This window comes from Cheilinus undulatus, linkage group 3, assembly GCF_018320785.1.
Source record: "Cheilinus undulatus linkage group 3, ASM1832078v1, whole genome shotgun sequence".
Taxonomy (NCBI): Eukaryota; Metazoa; Chordata; class Actinopteri; order Labriformes; family Labridae; genus Cheilinus; species Cheilinus undulatus.
Window position 1 is genome coordinate 30,656,662 of NC_054867.1, and position 19,371 is coordinate 30,676,032.

At 37.0% G+C, this 19,371-nt stretch overlaps 2 protein-coding genes across 2 annotated transcripts; both read right to left on the reverse strand.

Moving 5' to 3' along the window:
• Positions 1–25: 25 nt before the first annotated feature.
• prkar2ab (protein kinase, cAMP-dependent, regulatory, type II, alpha, B) lies at positions 26–9,793 on the reverse strand. Its single transcript, XM_041782079.1, is given in 11 exon segments — positions 26–827; positions 3,434–3,572; positions 4,527–4,592; positions 4,693–4,767; positions 4,856–4,957; positions 5,079–5,232; positions 5,888–5,994; positions 7,577–7,716; positions 7,803–7,838; positions 8,360–8,663; positions 8,765–9,793. Coding segments are annotated over 10 exon segments (1,203 nt in total). The 5' UTR covers positions 8,619–8,663; positions 8,765–9,793; the 3' UTR covers positions 26–702.
• A 127-nt stretch (positions 9,794–9,920) lies between these two features.
• slc25a20 (solute carrier family 25 member 20) lies at positions 9,921–18,945 on the reverse strand. Its single transcript, XM_041782064.1, has 10 exons — positions 18,828–18,945; positions 18,591–18,709; positions 15,674–15,766; positions 15,451–15,578; positions 15,281–15,371; positions 15,021–15,138; positions 12,370–12,442; positions 12,167–12,276; positions 11,546–11,670; positions 9,921–10,677 (listed from the first exon to the last, which is right to left on the reverse strand). The coding sequence occupies exons 2-10, from the start codon at positions 18,693–18,695 to the stop codon at positions 10,615–10,617; spliced, it is 906 nt and encodes a 301-aa protein (XP_041637998.1). The 5' UTR covers positions 18,696–18,709; positions 18,828–18,945; the 3' UTR covers positions 9,921–10,614.
• Positions 18,946–19,371: the final 426 nt, after the last annotated feature.

A 19,371-nucleotide genomic window follows, 5' to 3' on the forward strand; every position in this document is an offset into this window, starting at 1 on the left:
AAGGTAACATACATTTCATATCATAACAGCAGTTTTAAGTAAACAACCAAAGGTTGGCTAAGAGCAATTAGTAAAAGGGAAACACTTGTTTAGTTTTTTTTGGATCATCACACCATGCCTGACCAGATGAGTAAACAAATTTTGTGTTTTAAAAAAGATCAAACATAAGCCTGTACTGGCTTGGAAAACAATGTTAAATAAATCCTGAGGAATCATGCCTCAGTTGAGTAGCTGGTGATTTATTGAATGGTCAGTATTTATTCATATTAAATCTGATTATTAGTTTTGAGATTTAATTGAAATTTCAAAACTAATGTGGAAAAAATAAGTCACTTTATATTATCAGATGTTGAACTACCAAAATATCTCTAAAACATGAGGCTTTTTGTGGCAGCAAAATGTGTAATGCAAAGACTACAAGTCAGAAAAAAGAGTGGGAATCTGAAATGGATTTTTTTTTTATCATTAAGAAAGCTTCTAGCTTGCTCTTCATCACAACTTTGATCTTGCAGCTTGAAGTGACATTTTTAACCACAAGATTGTTTTGCCTTTAACTGAGGTGAATATGTTTTAACTAAGAAGACAAATACATTGAATATAAACCAGAGGAAGCCGTATGCTACATTTAAATCAGAGGGAAGAATTGTTTATATCTTCTACAATTATGTTATTCTAAAATACTTGACCTCAAAAATGCACATCCTAGTGTTTTAAATCTACACTGGAGCCAAACAGTGCTACCAGCTGCTCCTCGTACTGGGAAATATTCCTCTTCATGATGTCCATACATGGTCCCAGCAAACGCTCAAAAGCTCGTACATCGATAACTGAAAGAAAGAAAATAATAAAACATTGTTTAAGTTTCTCATCCATGAATGAGATTTGAAAATACAGTAGTGGAGAATGGTGCACAGTAAATTTGTCAAAATATGCATTGTTGAAAATATACATTTAAATTTTGCTGATATGATTGTGTTCTCCAAAAAAGGCATGTGGGTTGTTTTTGACATAAACTGAGTAGATCTGAGTGTGACATTATGATGTGTAGTGTTAGAGGGAAGGTTGGGAGTGCTGTGACTTCCCCAAAATTACAGTGCAACAACAGGAACCCATTTTTTATTTATCCAACTCTTTAAAAAGCTCTACTATGTTCTTTGCAGACTTTCAAACTTTAGTCCTCGAAGTTTGAATTTAAAGAAATAATCAGGTCCTTAAACCCCACGGACAGATAAGAGCAGGAGACGTGAATCAAGACCCCTGCTTTATTTCTGAACCTGCCTCATTCTTAGTGTGGTCCCTCTTTTTTCTTCCCCTAGGTCCCTTCTATGTAAGGATTTAGATAATGTGATTTTTTTTTGCCTAACATTCATGTTGTGTTCTTGCTTCACCTCATCCACTCTGTGTTGTTGTCTTCAACGACCTTTGTTTCAGACCCAACTGTCCCTCAGTCAGTGCCACAGAAAAGCTCCTGATATAACAAGCCCTCATTTACAAAACTAACCAAAAAAGGAGTGATCCATGAATCAATATTGTTAAGCTTAAATTTGACCTCATAATCTAAAATGCAAAGTAATCTGTCCACTTTAAATTTTATTCTGTTATCATGTGTAGAGGCCTACTGCCGCAGACATATCTGGTCTGGTAGACATGACTGTAGACATTCAGTGAAATGTTGTGGAGGATTGCTGTCTGTGATATTCTGAATCTCCTACAACAACTATCACCATTTTGACCACAAGTTGGAGTAAAAGTTTGATTTTTAAGGAGGGAGAGCATCCATTCAATAGGATTAAGGGGTGTGATTTTGGTAGGATAAGAAAGGATTTTTTTCTTCAGTAAAAGGATGTAATGAAGAGGTTAGAGCTTCTGTTTGAGAGATATATTGCATTTCTTGATGTTTTTTTCCAAGGTTGTATGACAAATTTTATCCTGCTTGTGTAGGTTTTTCTGTAAGAACATACATCTCTTAATCAAAATGAAACTTAAGTTATTTATGTGGAACTTAATAAAACAAGTAAAATGCTGTAAAATCAAAACAACTCCAAATGCTAAAAATACATGTATAAATCAACAAATCATAAAGGCAATAGATAAAGCCAATAAAAAGGTAAATTACACCCTGATATAACTAAAAATTATGCTCTGTAAGGTCCGTCAGGATAAATGCCTTAATCGTGGTCAATTAAGGTCCAAAATTAGTGCATTATTTTTTCTTTCATAGTCACATGCTATTTCAGCACATTTTGGTAGAGCCACTGCAACCCTGCAGCTCCTTAATGTCTTATTTTACTTAAAGAAAAAACAAATGCTCAGTGGACACGTCAAAAGTCATCTGGACCTTGTTTTATCAAACATTTACTTTTTTACTGTTTCTTTATTTTCCTTTTTGTCTGTTACTGGGTCCTTTCTCCATGGGAAAGTTTATGTCAGCTTTTAATCAACCCAACAGTTATTTTCCTTTAATATAAAGATCTATATCCTGCTATGAAGACAAAAAAAAAAAAAAAAAAACACTAAACCAAAACATTTAAAATGCAAGCAGGTGGAGTTCTTTGTATTTAAACTGTACAACAACCCTTATTTATATCATTAAAAACAGTGAAGAAGTACATGACATCAGAAAAAAGCTCACCAATAAAAGTGAGTTTTAAGAAGTGGACAGACACTTAAGAGTGGATGTAAGGGCATTGTTTTTTTAAGTTTGTGGCTATTTTGCTGAGGAACATTTATGGAAGTGCTAAGGGGGAATGTTTCCTTGAGAGGCACTGTTTCATCCTCAAAACAATAATACAACCCATACCTGTATGAATAATGGTGCTCAATATTGAAATAAAAAAATCTATCACTCACTAAACTTACCATAACTATTACTAAAGCAATTATTGTAACTTCTATGATTTTTATTCTCTGCAGTTTTTTCATTAGTTCTACACATTTCAGTAGTTAATCTAATATTTAATTTATATTTATAGTTTGGCATTTGTAAAGTGGGGTTGTATAAGGTAGGCCTTCCTTTCAACAACAGCCAGATAGTCAGTCAGTGTGGCCCCTTTAATACAGAAGGCTATCCAGACAGACTCCATGTGATTTAGCTTATTTGATTAAAAATGGGCTTGAAAACAACCTTGGGGGAAAATGTACTTGATTACTTTGCAGAAAAGTAAAAAAAAAAAAAAAAAAAAATTTAGAGTTTTAATCACTGAAGTGATAGCGGCTGCGAGTAATAATCCTAATAGCCACAGCTATTAAAGGCCCATTTCAGCCCCTGTTCTCTCACATTGTGTTTTTCATACTAGTTAAGTACTGAGCTGTTTACCTGAAAGCATAAACTGCAGAATGTTTTTGCTGTTAAAAAGTAGTAATATAAGAGCAAAAATGACAACAGTGCTGCTTCTCTCACAGTGAGACGCAAACAAAGGTGACTGTGATGTACCTAAACATTTAGTTTCTCCCACAGCATAAACTGATGCTGCCCGAGGTTTGTTGGTGACCAGCGCCAGCTCCCCAAAGTACTGCCCCCGAGTGCAATGAGCCACCTCCACCTCCGTGTTGTCCTGCTGGCCTTCCTTTGTCTGTTACACAGAAACAAAGAAACCTTTGAATCCTGCAGTCCTTACCAACAGGAGCAATCATAAACTGTATGATAAACTATATAAGACTAAAACACTATGTACCAAATAAAAATAGCAATGAAAGGCAGGGCACTGAAAACACAGAAAACTTTGAGATCTGCAGCAAGTAAGTCCATACACAAACTAATAATTAATTCCATCAATCAATCCCATCTCTACCCCTTAGCCCTTATCATAGCCCTTCCCCTTGGTTTTGCGTGTTCACATCAGGTGAAGGGGTGTCCCAATTCCCTTTTGAATGGAGGGCTGGGGCTAAGGGCTACATAGCCCTGGAACAAAGATTTTTGGGACAAATATTGGCAAAAATACAAAGAAGCACAATGACTTTTTTTGTTAATATGTTGATGTTTTTGAGGCTTTTTTGAACAATAAGTCCAGGCGAGACAAAATGGTTAAAAAAAAAAAGCTGAGGACTTGAAGAGTTAATGACAAATCATGATGCAAATCCAGTCATTTCCAACCACTTAAATTAATTTGATGAAAACTGTTGTAGTTTGGACCTCAAATGTAGCGAAAATATGACTGATCACAGATATAAAACCAACCTGTTTTAAAAAGCGCATCTTTACAGAAGCCCTAAGAGTACGTGAGTACATGTTATTTTACAGCATTTCCCATTGTAACATGTTAACCAAGGTTTTTTTTAGATATCTTGAGAAATTAAAATATCACAGGAAAATTAACTTTTTAATTATAATATAATACGATAATCTAAGATCTCAGGAAAATAACCAAAATGTACTTATTATAATAACCAAATAGAGTAAAATAAAGCATTTGATCTAAGTTTACACTGAGCTCCCTAACGTTTCGTGGCTTTTTGCCACACTTCTTATTCCATGCACACATTTTTGACCTTCCAGGTCCCAAACCGCAATAAAGGACTGTACTCACTTTGCTTTTAATCATGATCTTCACCTCTCCTGATTCAACAATGTAGAAACAGTCAGCCTCATCCCCCTGCAAGGACAGTAAACAGCCTAAACACTGATTTTATTAAATGTAGCATTATTAGATACAACAGCAGCCATAAATATCAACAAATATCCCGACACCATACCTGTCTTATTATGCATTCTCCATCTTTGAATGTTCGAACTCCCAAAACATCAACAATTTTCATCCTCTCAGAGAGCTGCCAAACAGAAAATAAGGTGCCATGATACTCTGGATACTTACTCTAGGATTTATTTGTTTGCACACTTATTTTTTTCATTACAAACCTCAAGAGATTTCAGAAGAGGAACACACTCAATGAAGGCCTCGTACATCTTCCTCTTCTTGGCATTATTCCTAACAATAAGTCTGTGAAATGTGACTCTATCCTAAATGGTTTAAGAAAAAAAAAAAAAACTTAGATTCTTTTTTGATTTTATTTAAGTTGACAGAGTGGACATAAAGATTTGAGAAAATGTCCCATTATGATGGCCTTAATGTGGCACTCACCAGCCCCCACAGAGCGCCCTCCTGTGTTGCAACAATGGTAGCAGCTCTTGGTGTGTTGTACATGAGAGCCAGCTCACCAAAACTGCCCTTATTGTCATACTTTCCCACACAAATGTTCACTCCATCCTTCTCCACAAAGATGTCATATACACCCCTGAAGAGGACATCAAAAACAGACAATGAGAAGAAACCATTAAAATGAATTTATCTGGTTTAGTTAGTTTCATAAAGGTTCATATATTATTATTTTATTTCAGTTTTACTGTTTTTTTATTACTCCCCTGACAGCAAGAATTTACTGTCTACTTTTAGCATATTCTTTTATATTTCCTGTTTTATTGCACCAAAAACAAAAAGACAAATTCCTTGTCTGTGTAATAAACCAGGCAGTAGAGATGCACTGATGCAACTTTTTTTATACCAAGGACAAGTACTTACATTTGGGGGCTCACTAATACAGAGAACAAATATGAAAACTTGGTAATGTTGTTCAAGTTCTTAAAACAAATTGAAAAGTTTATTCGCTTTTATTAGATGCTTCTCAGTCCTCATCTTGATCATTTATCAGTGCTAACATATCACCAGACTGCAGACGTAGCTCAAACTTCACCTACCTGCTCATGCAATAAGAGGCTAACATCATGCTGTAAAATGATATTGAGCACATTATCTGCAATGTTTTATGAGAATGTGCATGAGTACTTAGGCTTGGTGTCACCACTGACACCAGTATCAGAGCATTCCTACTTGGCAATATAAGCAGATTCTAGCTTTAAACATTCTGAACTAAAAAAAATAGTGTCTCTTACTTCTCGATAACGTAGAAATTGTCTCCATCATCTCCTTGGTCGATGATGTGCTCCTGAGGTTTGACAAACACTTCAAACATGGCATCCAGCACCTCTGAGAACTGCTCCTGGAGGACAAAAACAAGCTACTTTAACATATTAAAGTGATTAATGTAGGACCTACAAAAGCAATAAGACAAGTAGAGGAAACAAAAGGTACAATAAAAATATTCATTAGGTTTGAAAATAGCCAGAAAGTCTGGCTGCAGACCACAGATCTCAGAAGCCCCCTCTCGCAGACAGCTACTTTGAGATGCCATATCTGTGTAACCAAATACATGCTAAAACATTCTAAATAAAATCTGATTAAAATTCCCCATAAGCGTTAGGGCAAGGTTACGATAAGGATAAGGATACCAAAAGTTAAAAATCTGACCTGCACAACCTTATTCCAAAGCATTATATAAAACTGAGTTAAGTGCTTACTGGAAAAAAAAAAAAAATTGTCCTCAAACCCTGCTAACATAGCTAAGGTCAAAGCTAATGACGTTATGTTGCCTATGTAGATAGCATTGCTACATAGCTAAATTTATGGCTAATGAAGCTACATAATCAATGAAGGAAATATAGCAACATAACTTATGTCACTAGAGTTGAATAAAACAAACTTATTTTAGCTATGATGGACTATGCTACCTTTGCTAAAGCCAGAACCGCTTTATAAGGTACACAGATGTTGGCTTGCCTTAGCTTCATTTTATTTAGCTAAAGCAAATGTAGCTACATTAGCTTACACTGTAATATTAACTACCTAGCTAGTAAAGCTACGCTAGCTTTACCTAAAGCTAACAAAGCTAAAGCAAGCCACTGTTTGCTTAAAAACTTGGGCCAATACTTAATTCACTTCAGTACTCTGATTTATTCCTGGATTAGACCTTTTTAGTTTAGTTTTTTTTTTTTTTTTTTAAGAAACGTTTGCATTGCAGTGTGATTATTTCATGAATGTAACTGCCAGGTTTTCTTTACAATCTATGTTGAATTGGAAAAAAAAAAAGAAAGAAAAATTATACCAGCATACTATGTCTCTTCTGTTCTAACAGAGGTGCTCACCCACAGTAGTGGGCTGCAAGAGGGACATCTGAGATCTGTGGTTTTCAGCCAGACCCCTCTTGAAAATAGTAGGCAATTCTGGCCTTTTTAAATTTGATGATTACAATGATTATCTGGACTTGTTGGATGAATGTGATTTTTAGCAAGTTCAATGAGATATTTTAGATTTTTGCAGTGTTGTTGTCTCATTGGGACAATGGTTTCTTCCCATTTTTCCTTGATTCCCTTCTACTTGTATCCAAGAAAAGTCCCCCAGGGCCCCTGTGGAAAATTAAGCATCAGTACTTTTTGTTTTCATTGATAAAATTCTGTCAGAATAAGCATACAGACATTTGTTATTAAAGTAAAAGTTGCATGTATAAACTTTTCATTATGTGTCTAATCATGACATTTAAAAAATACATGCAAAACTAATTTTGACAACCTCAGAGCAAACAGAGCCCCTGAGATCTTTGCGCCCCTCTCAGGGGGGCCCGTAGCCCAGGTAGGGGGCCAATGCATTGGAACTTTGGCATTTCACACTGCTCATATTTGTCATTTAAAAAAGCCTCATGAAAAAGACGACTACTCTTTGTAATCCTCGCAACAGTGCAGGTGTACCGGCTCCAGTGTTTTGAAAAGTAAAATATCTTTGCAGGCATCCTGAAGTCGGCGACGCTGCACATCTGTTTTGGGGTGTACAACCCGAGGCCCTGGGCCGTCGTCAACGTCATCATCAGGGTTGTATGGCTCAGCACAAACTGCAGCAGAGCAGATGAATCAAATCCATGTACAGTGAATATGAATCATGATTTAACATTGGGTCCACAATGGTCCACTTACTGACCTGAAACTCTGCGGTTGGATTTACTTGATGTTGATTCTGTGGAGATAAAAACAATTATATATTTTAAATAGAAAGGAGTCAATGACAGGTTATTTGACTTTGTTTACACACCTCATTTCTGAGCACATTATGCCTTTTTTTTAAATGTGGAGTAACCAAATAGTTGCATATGCAACTATAAATGTGTATTTGATCATAAATACATGTTTTCTTCAAATAATTCATGACTCATACCCTATCTTGGTATAACTATCAACCATTAATACTTAGTTATAAAATTATAAGGATAAGTTCTTTCAGTCAGTACTTGGTATGTGTATCACAGGATTTAAGGTGAACTATCCCATTTTGCAGGTGTTGGGCAAAATAAAGACAATTGTTTTATGTTATGTGAAGTGACAGTTGTGGTGTCCATCCTGCTCTTTGAACACCTTTATGTGACTTTGTAGGTTTAAAGTTTTTCCATTTTCTTTGTGTGCTATTAAGCATATAAAGCTTTTAGGTTTGTAAACTGCAAATTTCGGTATCTTTCATATAAAGCAGGAAAAACAACACACAAAAGTACTCACTGACAGTGTCTTTCTCCTCCTCCTTTTCCTTTTCCTCCTTCTTTGACTTTGCTTCAAAGGTCACTCCTCTCCGTGCAGCTTTGGAGCTGCGTTTCTTGCTCCTGTGGTCATTTTTTTCACGTTCTAGAATTTTTGTAAAATAGTACACTGCAAATTCAACCAAGTTTGGGGGTCGGCGGCGAAGCACCTCCACTGTGTATCCCTGCAGCAGCTCCCTCAACCCAGCCGGTATCTCCACAGTACTCATTCTGCTAAGGTCAGAGGTCACAGACTGGACTCGGATGGCTCACAGCTAACCAAAAATACAAGTTTCAAATATTTAGATCTAAACTATCAACTATCATCTAACTCTAAACATATATCTGTTTGAACTGTGATCACAGGAACACTGACCCCCTCTTCCTCTTGCCCCAGTCCAACAGTCAGCAGCATATTGATTTTTGTATTTAGCACGGCCTGACGGAAAGTATCGATCAGGACTTTCACATCACATGTAATTAGAGGCTGTGAGATGGATTATATGACAGGACTTGATGATTTGGCAGAGAAACAAAAGAGAGAAAGAGATTTAGGGTTTAATGTAGCTGCAAAAAATGAATATGCACAAAAAAGGTTGATTTAAAAGTGCAATAAAAACAATCTATGGAGGTGTATTTTTAAATTCCAACAATGAAACCACTTCAAAGCTCTTCAGGTATCTCATAGATGCATAAAGATGTAAGTGTGAACATTCATTTCAGATTAGCAGAGGTATTTTGTTGGAAAAAGCACATCACTGTACCAATGGGGGGAAAAGCTGCTAAGTCATTGAAGCACATCCCTATGATGTATTTTGCTTCCAGTCCAAGGACTTTCCTCAGGGACTAATGACTTGAAAAGGCGCTTCATCATAGGGAACAGGTAAAGGTAAAGGTAAAGGTCTGCTTTATTAATGCAACACTATTGAACACAAATCCGTGTTTATTAGCATATGAAAAGGGAAAGGTTCAAATGATCACTGAGACGTTAGGATATAAAAAAGATCAAAACAGGTGTGAATCATGGTACATAACGCTGTGCAGAATCAACAGCTGGGACTGCTCACCCAGGTAGTTTCTCTCTCTTGCTTACTTTCAGCAGGCACCATAAAATCAGCTCTACTGGGCGTCTTTTTGCCTCTACAACTACATTTACTCAGATTTACACTGAGAGTAAGGTCTCCATGATTGTTCTGTTCCCTAACAGTGTGATCACATTCATAATATAAAGATTTGATGGACAACTAATGCATAAAAATCATACAGGGAGAGGACCACTGACACTCTGATGTCTCACTACCATGCACTTTAAAATATGGCAGCTTCATGTTGAGTTCATAATTCCAGATTTTCTCAAAATGCAAATATTTTATGAGTTTTCTTCAATAAACATATAAGAGGTACAAATGTATATCCACTAAGATGAACTTGTCTCATCGTGTAGGGTTCTTTTTAAACCATCAGTTTGAGAGCGATCCATTGCTCCAGCTGGGGATGCTACACTGAATAATGTACAAAATCTTTTCTGTAAATATGGTTTCTTTTTTTATTTCTATACATGCTGATATTCACATACAGTTCAATCAATCTCATAGTGACTGCTTTAGTTATTTCACATCATTAAACAAACAGAAGCTGTAGTTATCATCCCCGGTCACTGGGTGGAGTGTGACCTCACAGACAGTTTGAAAGGCGTGTATTGCTGACAGTCTGAACACACACAGTACAAAAAAATGCACCTTTTTCCTGATATGTGCACCTGTTTGCCAATCACAAAAGGTAAGGCACCACATGTTCAATGCACTCCTTTTACTATTATACAAACATAACAAATTTAAAAAAAAAAAAAAAGGGAAAAACAGGATAAAGGAGTGAGAACATTCGACTGTCTGTGTTTGTGTGTACCGGCACCGATGCAGAGTCTTAAACTCTGAGAGAGATCCACGCATTAAACAGTAGCACACGCTCAAATAGATAATCAAGTACATCATCAGAAAAATGATAAAACCTCTTTGTATTGTTTGATTCTATGTGTGTACCGGCACCGATGCAGAGTCTTAAGCTCTGAGAGAGATCCACGCATTAAACAGTATTAACGCTAAAAAGTACATTATTGGAAAATGTGAAATCCTCTTGGTATCGTTTGTTTATGTGTGTGTACTGTTTATAACTGTGTTGTATTTAACAGTCCTGATTCTGAGCAGAGGGGGCCACATGAAGCCTTCATCACAGGTCTGGTGCTAACCAGTTCAGGAACTTCATTGCGAGCTCAAATCCTAGAAAACAAGCCTGAAAAAAGAAACACAGTTATTTAGTTTATGTGCAGCACAGACTGGGTGTATGATTTATCCCAGCTACATAAAGATTTACTGTGATCCGTTCCTTTTATACCCATGAAGTATTTTATAGACCCCGCAATTATGGAGGACTATGGATTAATCTGAAATGTAACAGTGGAAGTTAACCATCTAATTTTTTTTATTTCCCTTAAAGACCACAGTCATTCATTTTCTGTAAAATATGTAATTTTTTTTCATTTACCTGTGCTATCCACCTCTTATAACATAAACAGAATAGGTGGACAGATTAGTCCACCTGGTCAGCTGTACTTAATTTTCCTAACAAAAAAATGGGTGAAGGTTTGTGATCAGAATGACGGGTATGAGTGGAGAAACTCTCATGACAACACTTAACCCCCACCCCCAAAACACACACACACACACAAAACACCACCACAAAAATACTGACATGCTCGAGGGCCACACAAAAACATTTACTAGTTGTGGATATAAAACATTTACAACTTTAATTTCTCCAATATTTCACAGTCTACTTCAAACATATTCGAGTTGGAGAAAGGAAATATGGTTAATGTAAACCAAAGCTTTAAAATAAAAATTGCATGTTGATGGCATAATTTTAAAGTTTGGCCTTAATCTCTAACACATAAATCCTCTTATAATGCCCCAGCCCTACAGGTCAATGACATATCTGAGTATCTAAGTTTGTTTTAAGTTTTGAAGTTCTACCAAAAAGTCGCTAACAAAGTTTATCGTGCACACCCATTTCTCCTCGAGCTTTTCTACCTGGAAACTGCTTTATGTGTAAAATGTAAAAGCCTCTAAACACAGTGATAAGAATATCCGAGTGCACTTACTGCGTTTGCAGGGAAAGCTCGAAGCATGACGGCGTTGAAGCCTTTATACAGAGAGCCCACGCCTTCCTCCCTGACCAGCTCTCGCAGAACATCCCGGAAACCATTAGGATACTTCCCCTCTGGAGCTGAGAGGGAGACATGTCACAAAACTCAGTTACCGATATTGTTTTTTACAAAGCAAAACAGGGCATGTCAGATTTGGCCACATTGTCTGAAGTTCAAAGGAATTTTCATAAAAAGGAAACAGATGCTAGATTGCTTTGATTCATGTTTCAGCAGACTGTTTTTAAGTTCGACATAATAGAACATCTTAATGATTGAAACTCTAAAGTCCAAAAAATACTTTTTACTGCATTCCTAAGTTATCTATAAAAGACAAATACTTTCCATCAGCAGAAAAATTATAAATGACTTAAGATTGATATTTTATCTTCAACACGTAAAATCTCTTCTTTCATTTCATCTTCTAAAAGCCTAACTAGGGACAGGAGATGGAAACTAGCAATAGCTATAATCTCTAGATGTGAAACATCAGTTACTTTTTGTTTGTAACAGGCTCAAGTTTTACTATGTAATTTGCATTGTCCCTATCAAATAAACTTTATAAATAAATAAACAAACCTGTCTGGAAACGAGACTTGAGCACGTCAGCTGGAATTGCAACTGCCCAGTTGAAGATTCCGGCCATCCCTCCTGCAAACAGCACGCTGGGAACACTGAGCTCGTTGTGGCTGCGGGGAAAAGACAACAGGTTCAACTGCTGAGAACTTTTAACTAAACACCGAATGGTTGTAAATACTGCAAGGTTAAAAACAAATATCCACCTTTTTCCTGGAGGTGTGAGAAGATTCTTCAACCACTCATATGACGTGAAGTACATTCCACTGGCTGGAACATCTGATGCACAAAAAAACAAAAAGATTCAAAAGTTTTATTCAGATGATCAATAACTAAATAGATAAATATTAAAGCATCAACCTAAACATGAAGAACTTTACCTCTTCTGACAAAGACATGATGTGTTTAATGAAATCTTAAAGTACAGCAGTTTATCCAGTTAGGTGATAAATATGAGCACAAGATTATCTTTGAAATGAACAAGCATGGTAACAGAGACACCTTACAGAGGGGAAAAATAACAAAAAACTTTATGGAGATGTATCTCAGAGCAGAGAAAACACCACAGTTACAGAACTGAAATTGTTTAATACTATAGGAAACTAGCACCAACTATCCATTCAGACCAGAGCAGACTGATACAGCTCCAAAGCACCTTAATAATGGTTCTGAATTTTTAACTCCATCTGGACTTTTCCTCATAAAAACAGATGTAAAATACTCATTTCCATTCTACTGTTATCTACTGTCATCTTTGAACCTGGTGTAGCTTTGGTCCAGTTGAATTTTCCTGCGAATATCTCCCAGCTACAGTCATCTAGAGGCCTCTGCTTCACAATACAAATTCAGACGGGAAAAAACTATTTTGTTTTTTGTTGTATTACTCAGGACCAGAAGCACCTACAGTGAATCAGAGTTTGGGAAGAGACTTTGGAGTGTACCTTTTTGTGCTTTTACTCCAAATGGTTTAAACGCGGCATTCAACGTAATTTGGGTATACCTGGGTTCAGCTCATTTCACCTGGAATTCAAAGGGCTTTTAAAGATGGTGAAGGAATGGCAACGGAAAACTGAAAATGTTGTGAAGCACCTTGAGGTGCAGTGGGTAATATTTAGCCTTGTAGCATTTGGCAGAACAAACTTGGTAAAAATGAAACATAATATTTACAATTAAGTCTATCTAAATTAGTGTTTTATCACCTGAATACAAAAAAAATGTTATTTTCTTTAAATCAATAAGCCAGAATAAGTCATTTATTCATACATAGGGAGGGCCCCTCCACAGACTCAGCAATCTTGTTTTTTTGTATTTTGCATGTTTCAATGGTACCACAGAAGAAACCAAATAACACATACACATTTTTTTTTTAATTCCACTGGTAGCCACAGTTATCACCAGAGAAATAAGCATCACATTCTAGGATTGACAGTTAGATTTCATATTCCTAATTTTACACACTACACTTTTAAAGAAAACAGGTGATGAAACATCTCATAGTTGGTAAGGTAAACCGGGAACAGATTAATAGCATGATTGGGTGTAAAAGAGCACTGTAGAGTGGCTAAGTCTATCTGAAGTAAATGTTAAGAGGCGTTCACCCCACTGTGAAAGACTGTTGTAAAAAATACAAACAATTCATGGCAAAAACAGTTTCTCAATGTCATTTGCAAAGAATCTGTTGATTCTATTGTCTTCAGGACAAGGTACCGTTAAGAGATTCAAAAAATCTGCAGAGATCTCCTGACACAAGGGATAAGTGAATTGTCCTGTTTGTGATATTTTCAGTTAACAATAAGGGTGTTTTATCAACTTTTACACCACATCTAACTTTATGGGAAATTGTATATGTTTGTGAAAGATCATTACATTGTGTTCATTCATTATAGCAGAGGTCATTCAGTTCACTTGGGTTGAACTGATTATAATAGCAATTGAGTAATGATTAATCATTACATTATTACAACAATGATGGGCTTCTGATGCTACAAGCTGCTAATGTAGCTTCTTACATCATCTCCTAATCTGAGTAGGACTATCACAAAGGAATCTGAAAAGTTCACTTCTTTTCTTGCCCCACACACCTGGCTTTCTTACCTTCTAAATCTTCAGCCCAAAATAATACTTTTTACTTCAAATAATTTTCAATACCACATAATTAAACAATACAGACTTTGTTAATAATAATGAACAACAGTACTGGAAATTTTTGAACTTTAAAAACTAAATGTATTTTCACAAGTGCATGGGAGAGGAATGAGTCATTCAAATACTGCAAGCATTTTAAATACTAGTCATCTTTCTTAACTGAAATGCTGCAAATGTACTGGTAAACTTTAGATGGTGTGTGTGTGTGTGTGTGTGTGTGTGTGAGAGATCACCTAGTATTCAATAGTTAAAAATAAAGAATGATCAGTTATGAGATGCTGGTATTAACACAGGTGTCTTTATAGTTTGATTGTGAAAAGCTTAACATTCTGGTATCATGACAACCCAAGCCCAAACAACTGCTGACTCAAGTGACATCATCCAAGTCAAATAATAAATGTTTATGTGACCTCTTCTGGAGCCACTATAAACCTATCGTTTAATTTATACAGTGTATTTTTTCTGCCTCTAACAGCTGGAAGTGTTTTACCCCAGGGTGAACGCTCATATTGTTTAAATAGAGTGAGTAAGACTGAAAGTAAACAGTACCCTTGTTTGTCCACAGGAGAGAAAAACTACATGTTAGGCTTCAGAGTTTAAGTCCTTTTTCTCACTGCATGCTCACATTAATTTTCAACACACAGTTAATTTGAGACTTAAGAGTAACTTGTGTTGCTGCTGGTGCTCATGCCATAGAGGAGAAAAGACTCACCTCTCATAAGAGTCAGAGCGGTGCCTTTGTAGATCCCTCTAATCCCAGACTCTCTGTACAGCTGTTTGACACAGTCCATGGGCCCTGCATACTTCACCTCTCCTGATGCTGCCTGGATCTACATGCAATTGAAAACATGATTTTAAAACTACTTTTCTGTACAGAACCTCTCCAGAATATGTAGCAGCTGGATCCTGATCAAACACCTGCTCTGCTTTAGACAATAATTAAATCATGTTTATCTGTATGTAAACTCTGACCTGTAGGAGACATTTGATGCGCTCTCCAGGAGCCATGATGGCTGTGGTAAACACTCCAGACAACATTCCTGCAGCAAACAGCTGCGGATACCTAAAGGAGATAATGTGCTTGCTTATTACCAGCTAGAGAGTGTTAATATGATGATAATACGTGGCAGAGCTTCACCTACGTCAGAATATCATCAGGAGTTTTTTGTTGGAGTTTCTTTCCCAATCCAAATCCAAAGAAACACACAGCAAACATGGGAGTGACTCCGATGATGGGTGCTGCCATGCCTTTATAGAGCCCCTTCACACCCTGTGAAGAAGAGGATGGAGAGAAAGATATCAGTAGACCTGTCATGAAACATTTCATGTAAGATATGCCAGACTAAAGGCAGTATGCATCCTTACCTCTCTGGCTAAAGTCTTTTTAAAACAATCAATGGTTCCAGCATACAGAAGGCTCTCTCCAGGTTTGGGTTTGGGTTGAGTCTGTAAACGCACCTGCAAGAAAAGGAGAATGCAATTCATTTTTACATCACATAGGGGACAAATCTAGCATTACATTGTTGTTAAAGTGAAAAAATGATTCAAAAGATATTGAATAGTAGGTAGGAAAAACAGTTATAACACATTGTAGAAATAATGGATTAACTTTACAGTCAAACAGTGATTAAAAGCAGTATTTACAGAGTAAATATTAGACTCACATTTGCCTGATTGCCTGAAACTTTACTCACATGAATGGTAACCCCATATCTTGTCTGCTTGCTATGTAAATAAACTGTTTGCAAACCATTACTGCTTCAACAGCTTTGTACAGTAAGAACATGCTTTAGCTGTGCTCCCAAATGAGTCACTCGGGTTGGAAATTAACTGATCACATTTACTCAAATTACTGTTAGTAGTATGTTTCGTGTAGCTTCACTACCGTTTAAAAAGCATCAAGTACTGAGTAAAATTAAGCACTTTTAGCCAAAATGAGCAGGTCAAAGCTTTACACGAAAACAGCCAGTTGTTTGGTTTCAATAACAATTGACTGTCAGTAGCACATTAACAGAGAATGATAACATATTACATCCAAAAACAGCTATTGCAGTTTACTTTAAGTCACACCTCATAATAAACATCCTGGTTAGAGATTCATATTCTGTTGTTGTTACTGCACTTAGTAAGTAGTCTCCTTAGGTAAGTTTTAACCAGAATAACTGTACTTTGACTTGAGTACGATAGTCTTGTACATCTTCCATCTAAGTGACATAAACAATGACTGTGCCTTGTAAATACACTTAAATTATTAATGATAATAGTTTTAGGGGTCATATTTACTGAAATCAAAAGCTATTTCAATCAAAAACATCTTAACAGGCCAAGTTACATGTAAACATAGGAGCCCTTCTTTGATATCACCTTCACAATTCTTGCATCCATTGAACTTCTGAGTTTTTGGAGAATTTCTGCTTGAATTTCTTTGCAAGATGTCAGAATATCCTCCCAGAGCTGCTGTTTTGATGTGAACTGCCTCCCACCCTCATAGATCTTTAGCTTGAGGATGCTCCAGAGGTTCTCAACAGGGTTGAGGTCAGGGGACGATGGGGCTACACCATGAGTTTCTCTCCTTTTATGCCCATAGCAGCCAATGACACAGAGGTATTCTTTGCAGCATGAGATGGTGCGTTGTCATGCATGAAGATAATTTTGCTACAGAATGCATGGCTCTACTTTTTGTACCATGGAAGAAAGTGGTCAGTCAGAAACTCTATATACTTTGCCAAGGTCATTTTCACACCTTTAGGGACCCTAAAGAGGCCTACCCAATACATGACTCCTTTGCTGATGTCAAAGCCTTGGTGGGACATGGTGGCTATCCACCAACCATCCACTACTCCTCCATCTGGACCATCCAGGGTTGCAAGGCACTTGAGGCTTTTCAGCAGCAGAGAGATTCTTTATCTTTCCCATATTGCTGAAACCTGTGGCCTGCTTAATAATGTTGAATGTCCTTCTTAAGTAGTTTTCCTTTAATTGGGTTCACCTGGCAAACTAATTATCACAGGTGTCTGAGACTGATTTCAGTGATCCAAAGAGCCCTGAGACACAATACCATCCATGAGTTTAACTGAAAAACAAAAAACTGAATGTTTATGACACTAAAATCCAATTTGCATAATAATTAGGAACACGGTGTAGTCAAACTACACTTTTAAAAGTGTTAGATATTTTACAACATGACAGAGCAGAAGTAACTCTTGAGTATCTGTGGTAAGGTGGATTCTCTGGCAGAAACAAAGCTGAGTGAACCCTGTAGCAAGGCAGTTCAAAATGATGAAGTCTTTGAACTATGTGTCCTTTAGGCACCTTAAAATCACAGGCGAAGTCTAACTCAGTGGATAACTTCACTCATGGTGCCAGTCTGTCTCAAATTAAAAAATCCCCCAGAAATATGACCAAACAACTAAACACATCACCCACACATTCCCACAGATTTGACATTGCAGTGGGCTTAAGCTTCGATCAATTAACTCTTTGCAGACTTCAACTAACACTGGTGGATCAATGCTGTCAAAAAACCCCAACACTGGAGACAATTTCACTCAGAATGCTGTTAAAATTAGACTTTGGGAGCTAGAGTCAACTTAGAAATGTTTAATCCAGAGATATCAACTCTACAGTTCTTGCGGTGAGTATCATCCGTTTTGGGATGCAATGTGTAATCTTTCTCTTGCTATGTGATCCTGTTTAGTCAACAGAGGTGGAAAAAATACAAGAGTATTACACAAGAAAAAGTAGATACTCTGGTTAAAACTAACTTACATAAAAGAACTGGTTTAAAAATGTATACATAAACTACTTAATTACAGTGATTCAAGTAAATGTAATTAGTTACTTTCAAACCCTGGATGGTATAGACGTAGCAAGCCACTTTTCTGACACAAAAGTGACGAAATTTGTTTGAGAAATTCCATAAAAAACATTTCTAAACTGCTAACTGTGCATGTTTATTATAAGCACTGATATTCTATCTAAATGGCTGGTCGCACAGCTCAGCTCCATTCATGCGTCTGTTCCAATAGCTGTAGGTGTAATATAGTTATCAGGTGAGGGAGGCCATTACACCTGCTCTGAGCTGAGTCATATATCCCTCTGTATGTGGGTCAAAGGGCTGCAGCAGGCTGAGCTGATAGTCTCTGCACCAACATGAACATTTACACTGAGTTTTAACAGTTTACACTTGCACATATCTGATTCTGACATATGTTTTTGTCCCCCACTGTCTCCCAACGTGACACACAGTGTTTAGGACAGACACACAAAGCGTAATAATCACTTTAATCGTGTCCAGAGGATGTCCAGCGAAGACGAGGCAAACCCCTCCAAACCCCCCGGCGAAGAAGTTCTTCAGCGGGCTGATCGGCTGCGGTTGTTTGGACATTTTTACTTTCGGCTCTGCAGGAAGAAACATTGAGAGAGAAAGAGAAGAGCGACTGAATGAAGACGTCACCGGAAATAAATTCACAAACACCGAGTACAGAATAAAAAAAATAAACAATGTATTACACCTCACCTGGGCGGCTGTGGCTCTGTGAAGTGTTTGTGTGCTGCTGTCACTGCTGTCAGGTGGCTGGACCTTTTACCCACTTATTTACCCGGACACATTAGGACGGCACACAGCTCCACTCTGGTACGTCGTCGTTTTGGGTCCGAGAGGAAACTTTGTAGCTTTTTGGAAAACAAAACAGAAGGGGTGGAAAGTAACCAATAAAATTTACTCAGATTACTGTAATTTAATATTTTAGTACGTGTTCTTTTTTGAGTACATTTTGTTATCAGTACTTTTACACAAGTTTTAACCAGAGTTACTAAACAGAGTACTCTTGTGTTTTTTCCATGTCTCTTGACTACTACACAGTAGCACATAATGAGAGAATGATTCCACATCACACCCCAAAAAATTGAATGTTAATATCTCAGTGTTGAAAATTTCAGAGCTGATTGTAACTCCAAAACTCTAAGTTTAACTCCACTCTGAGTGAAATGGCCTTCAGTGTTGGAGTAGACAGAGTTCATCCACCAGTGTTAGTTCAACACTCACTGCAATTCCAACTCTG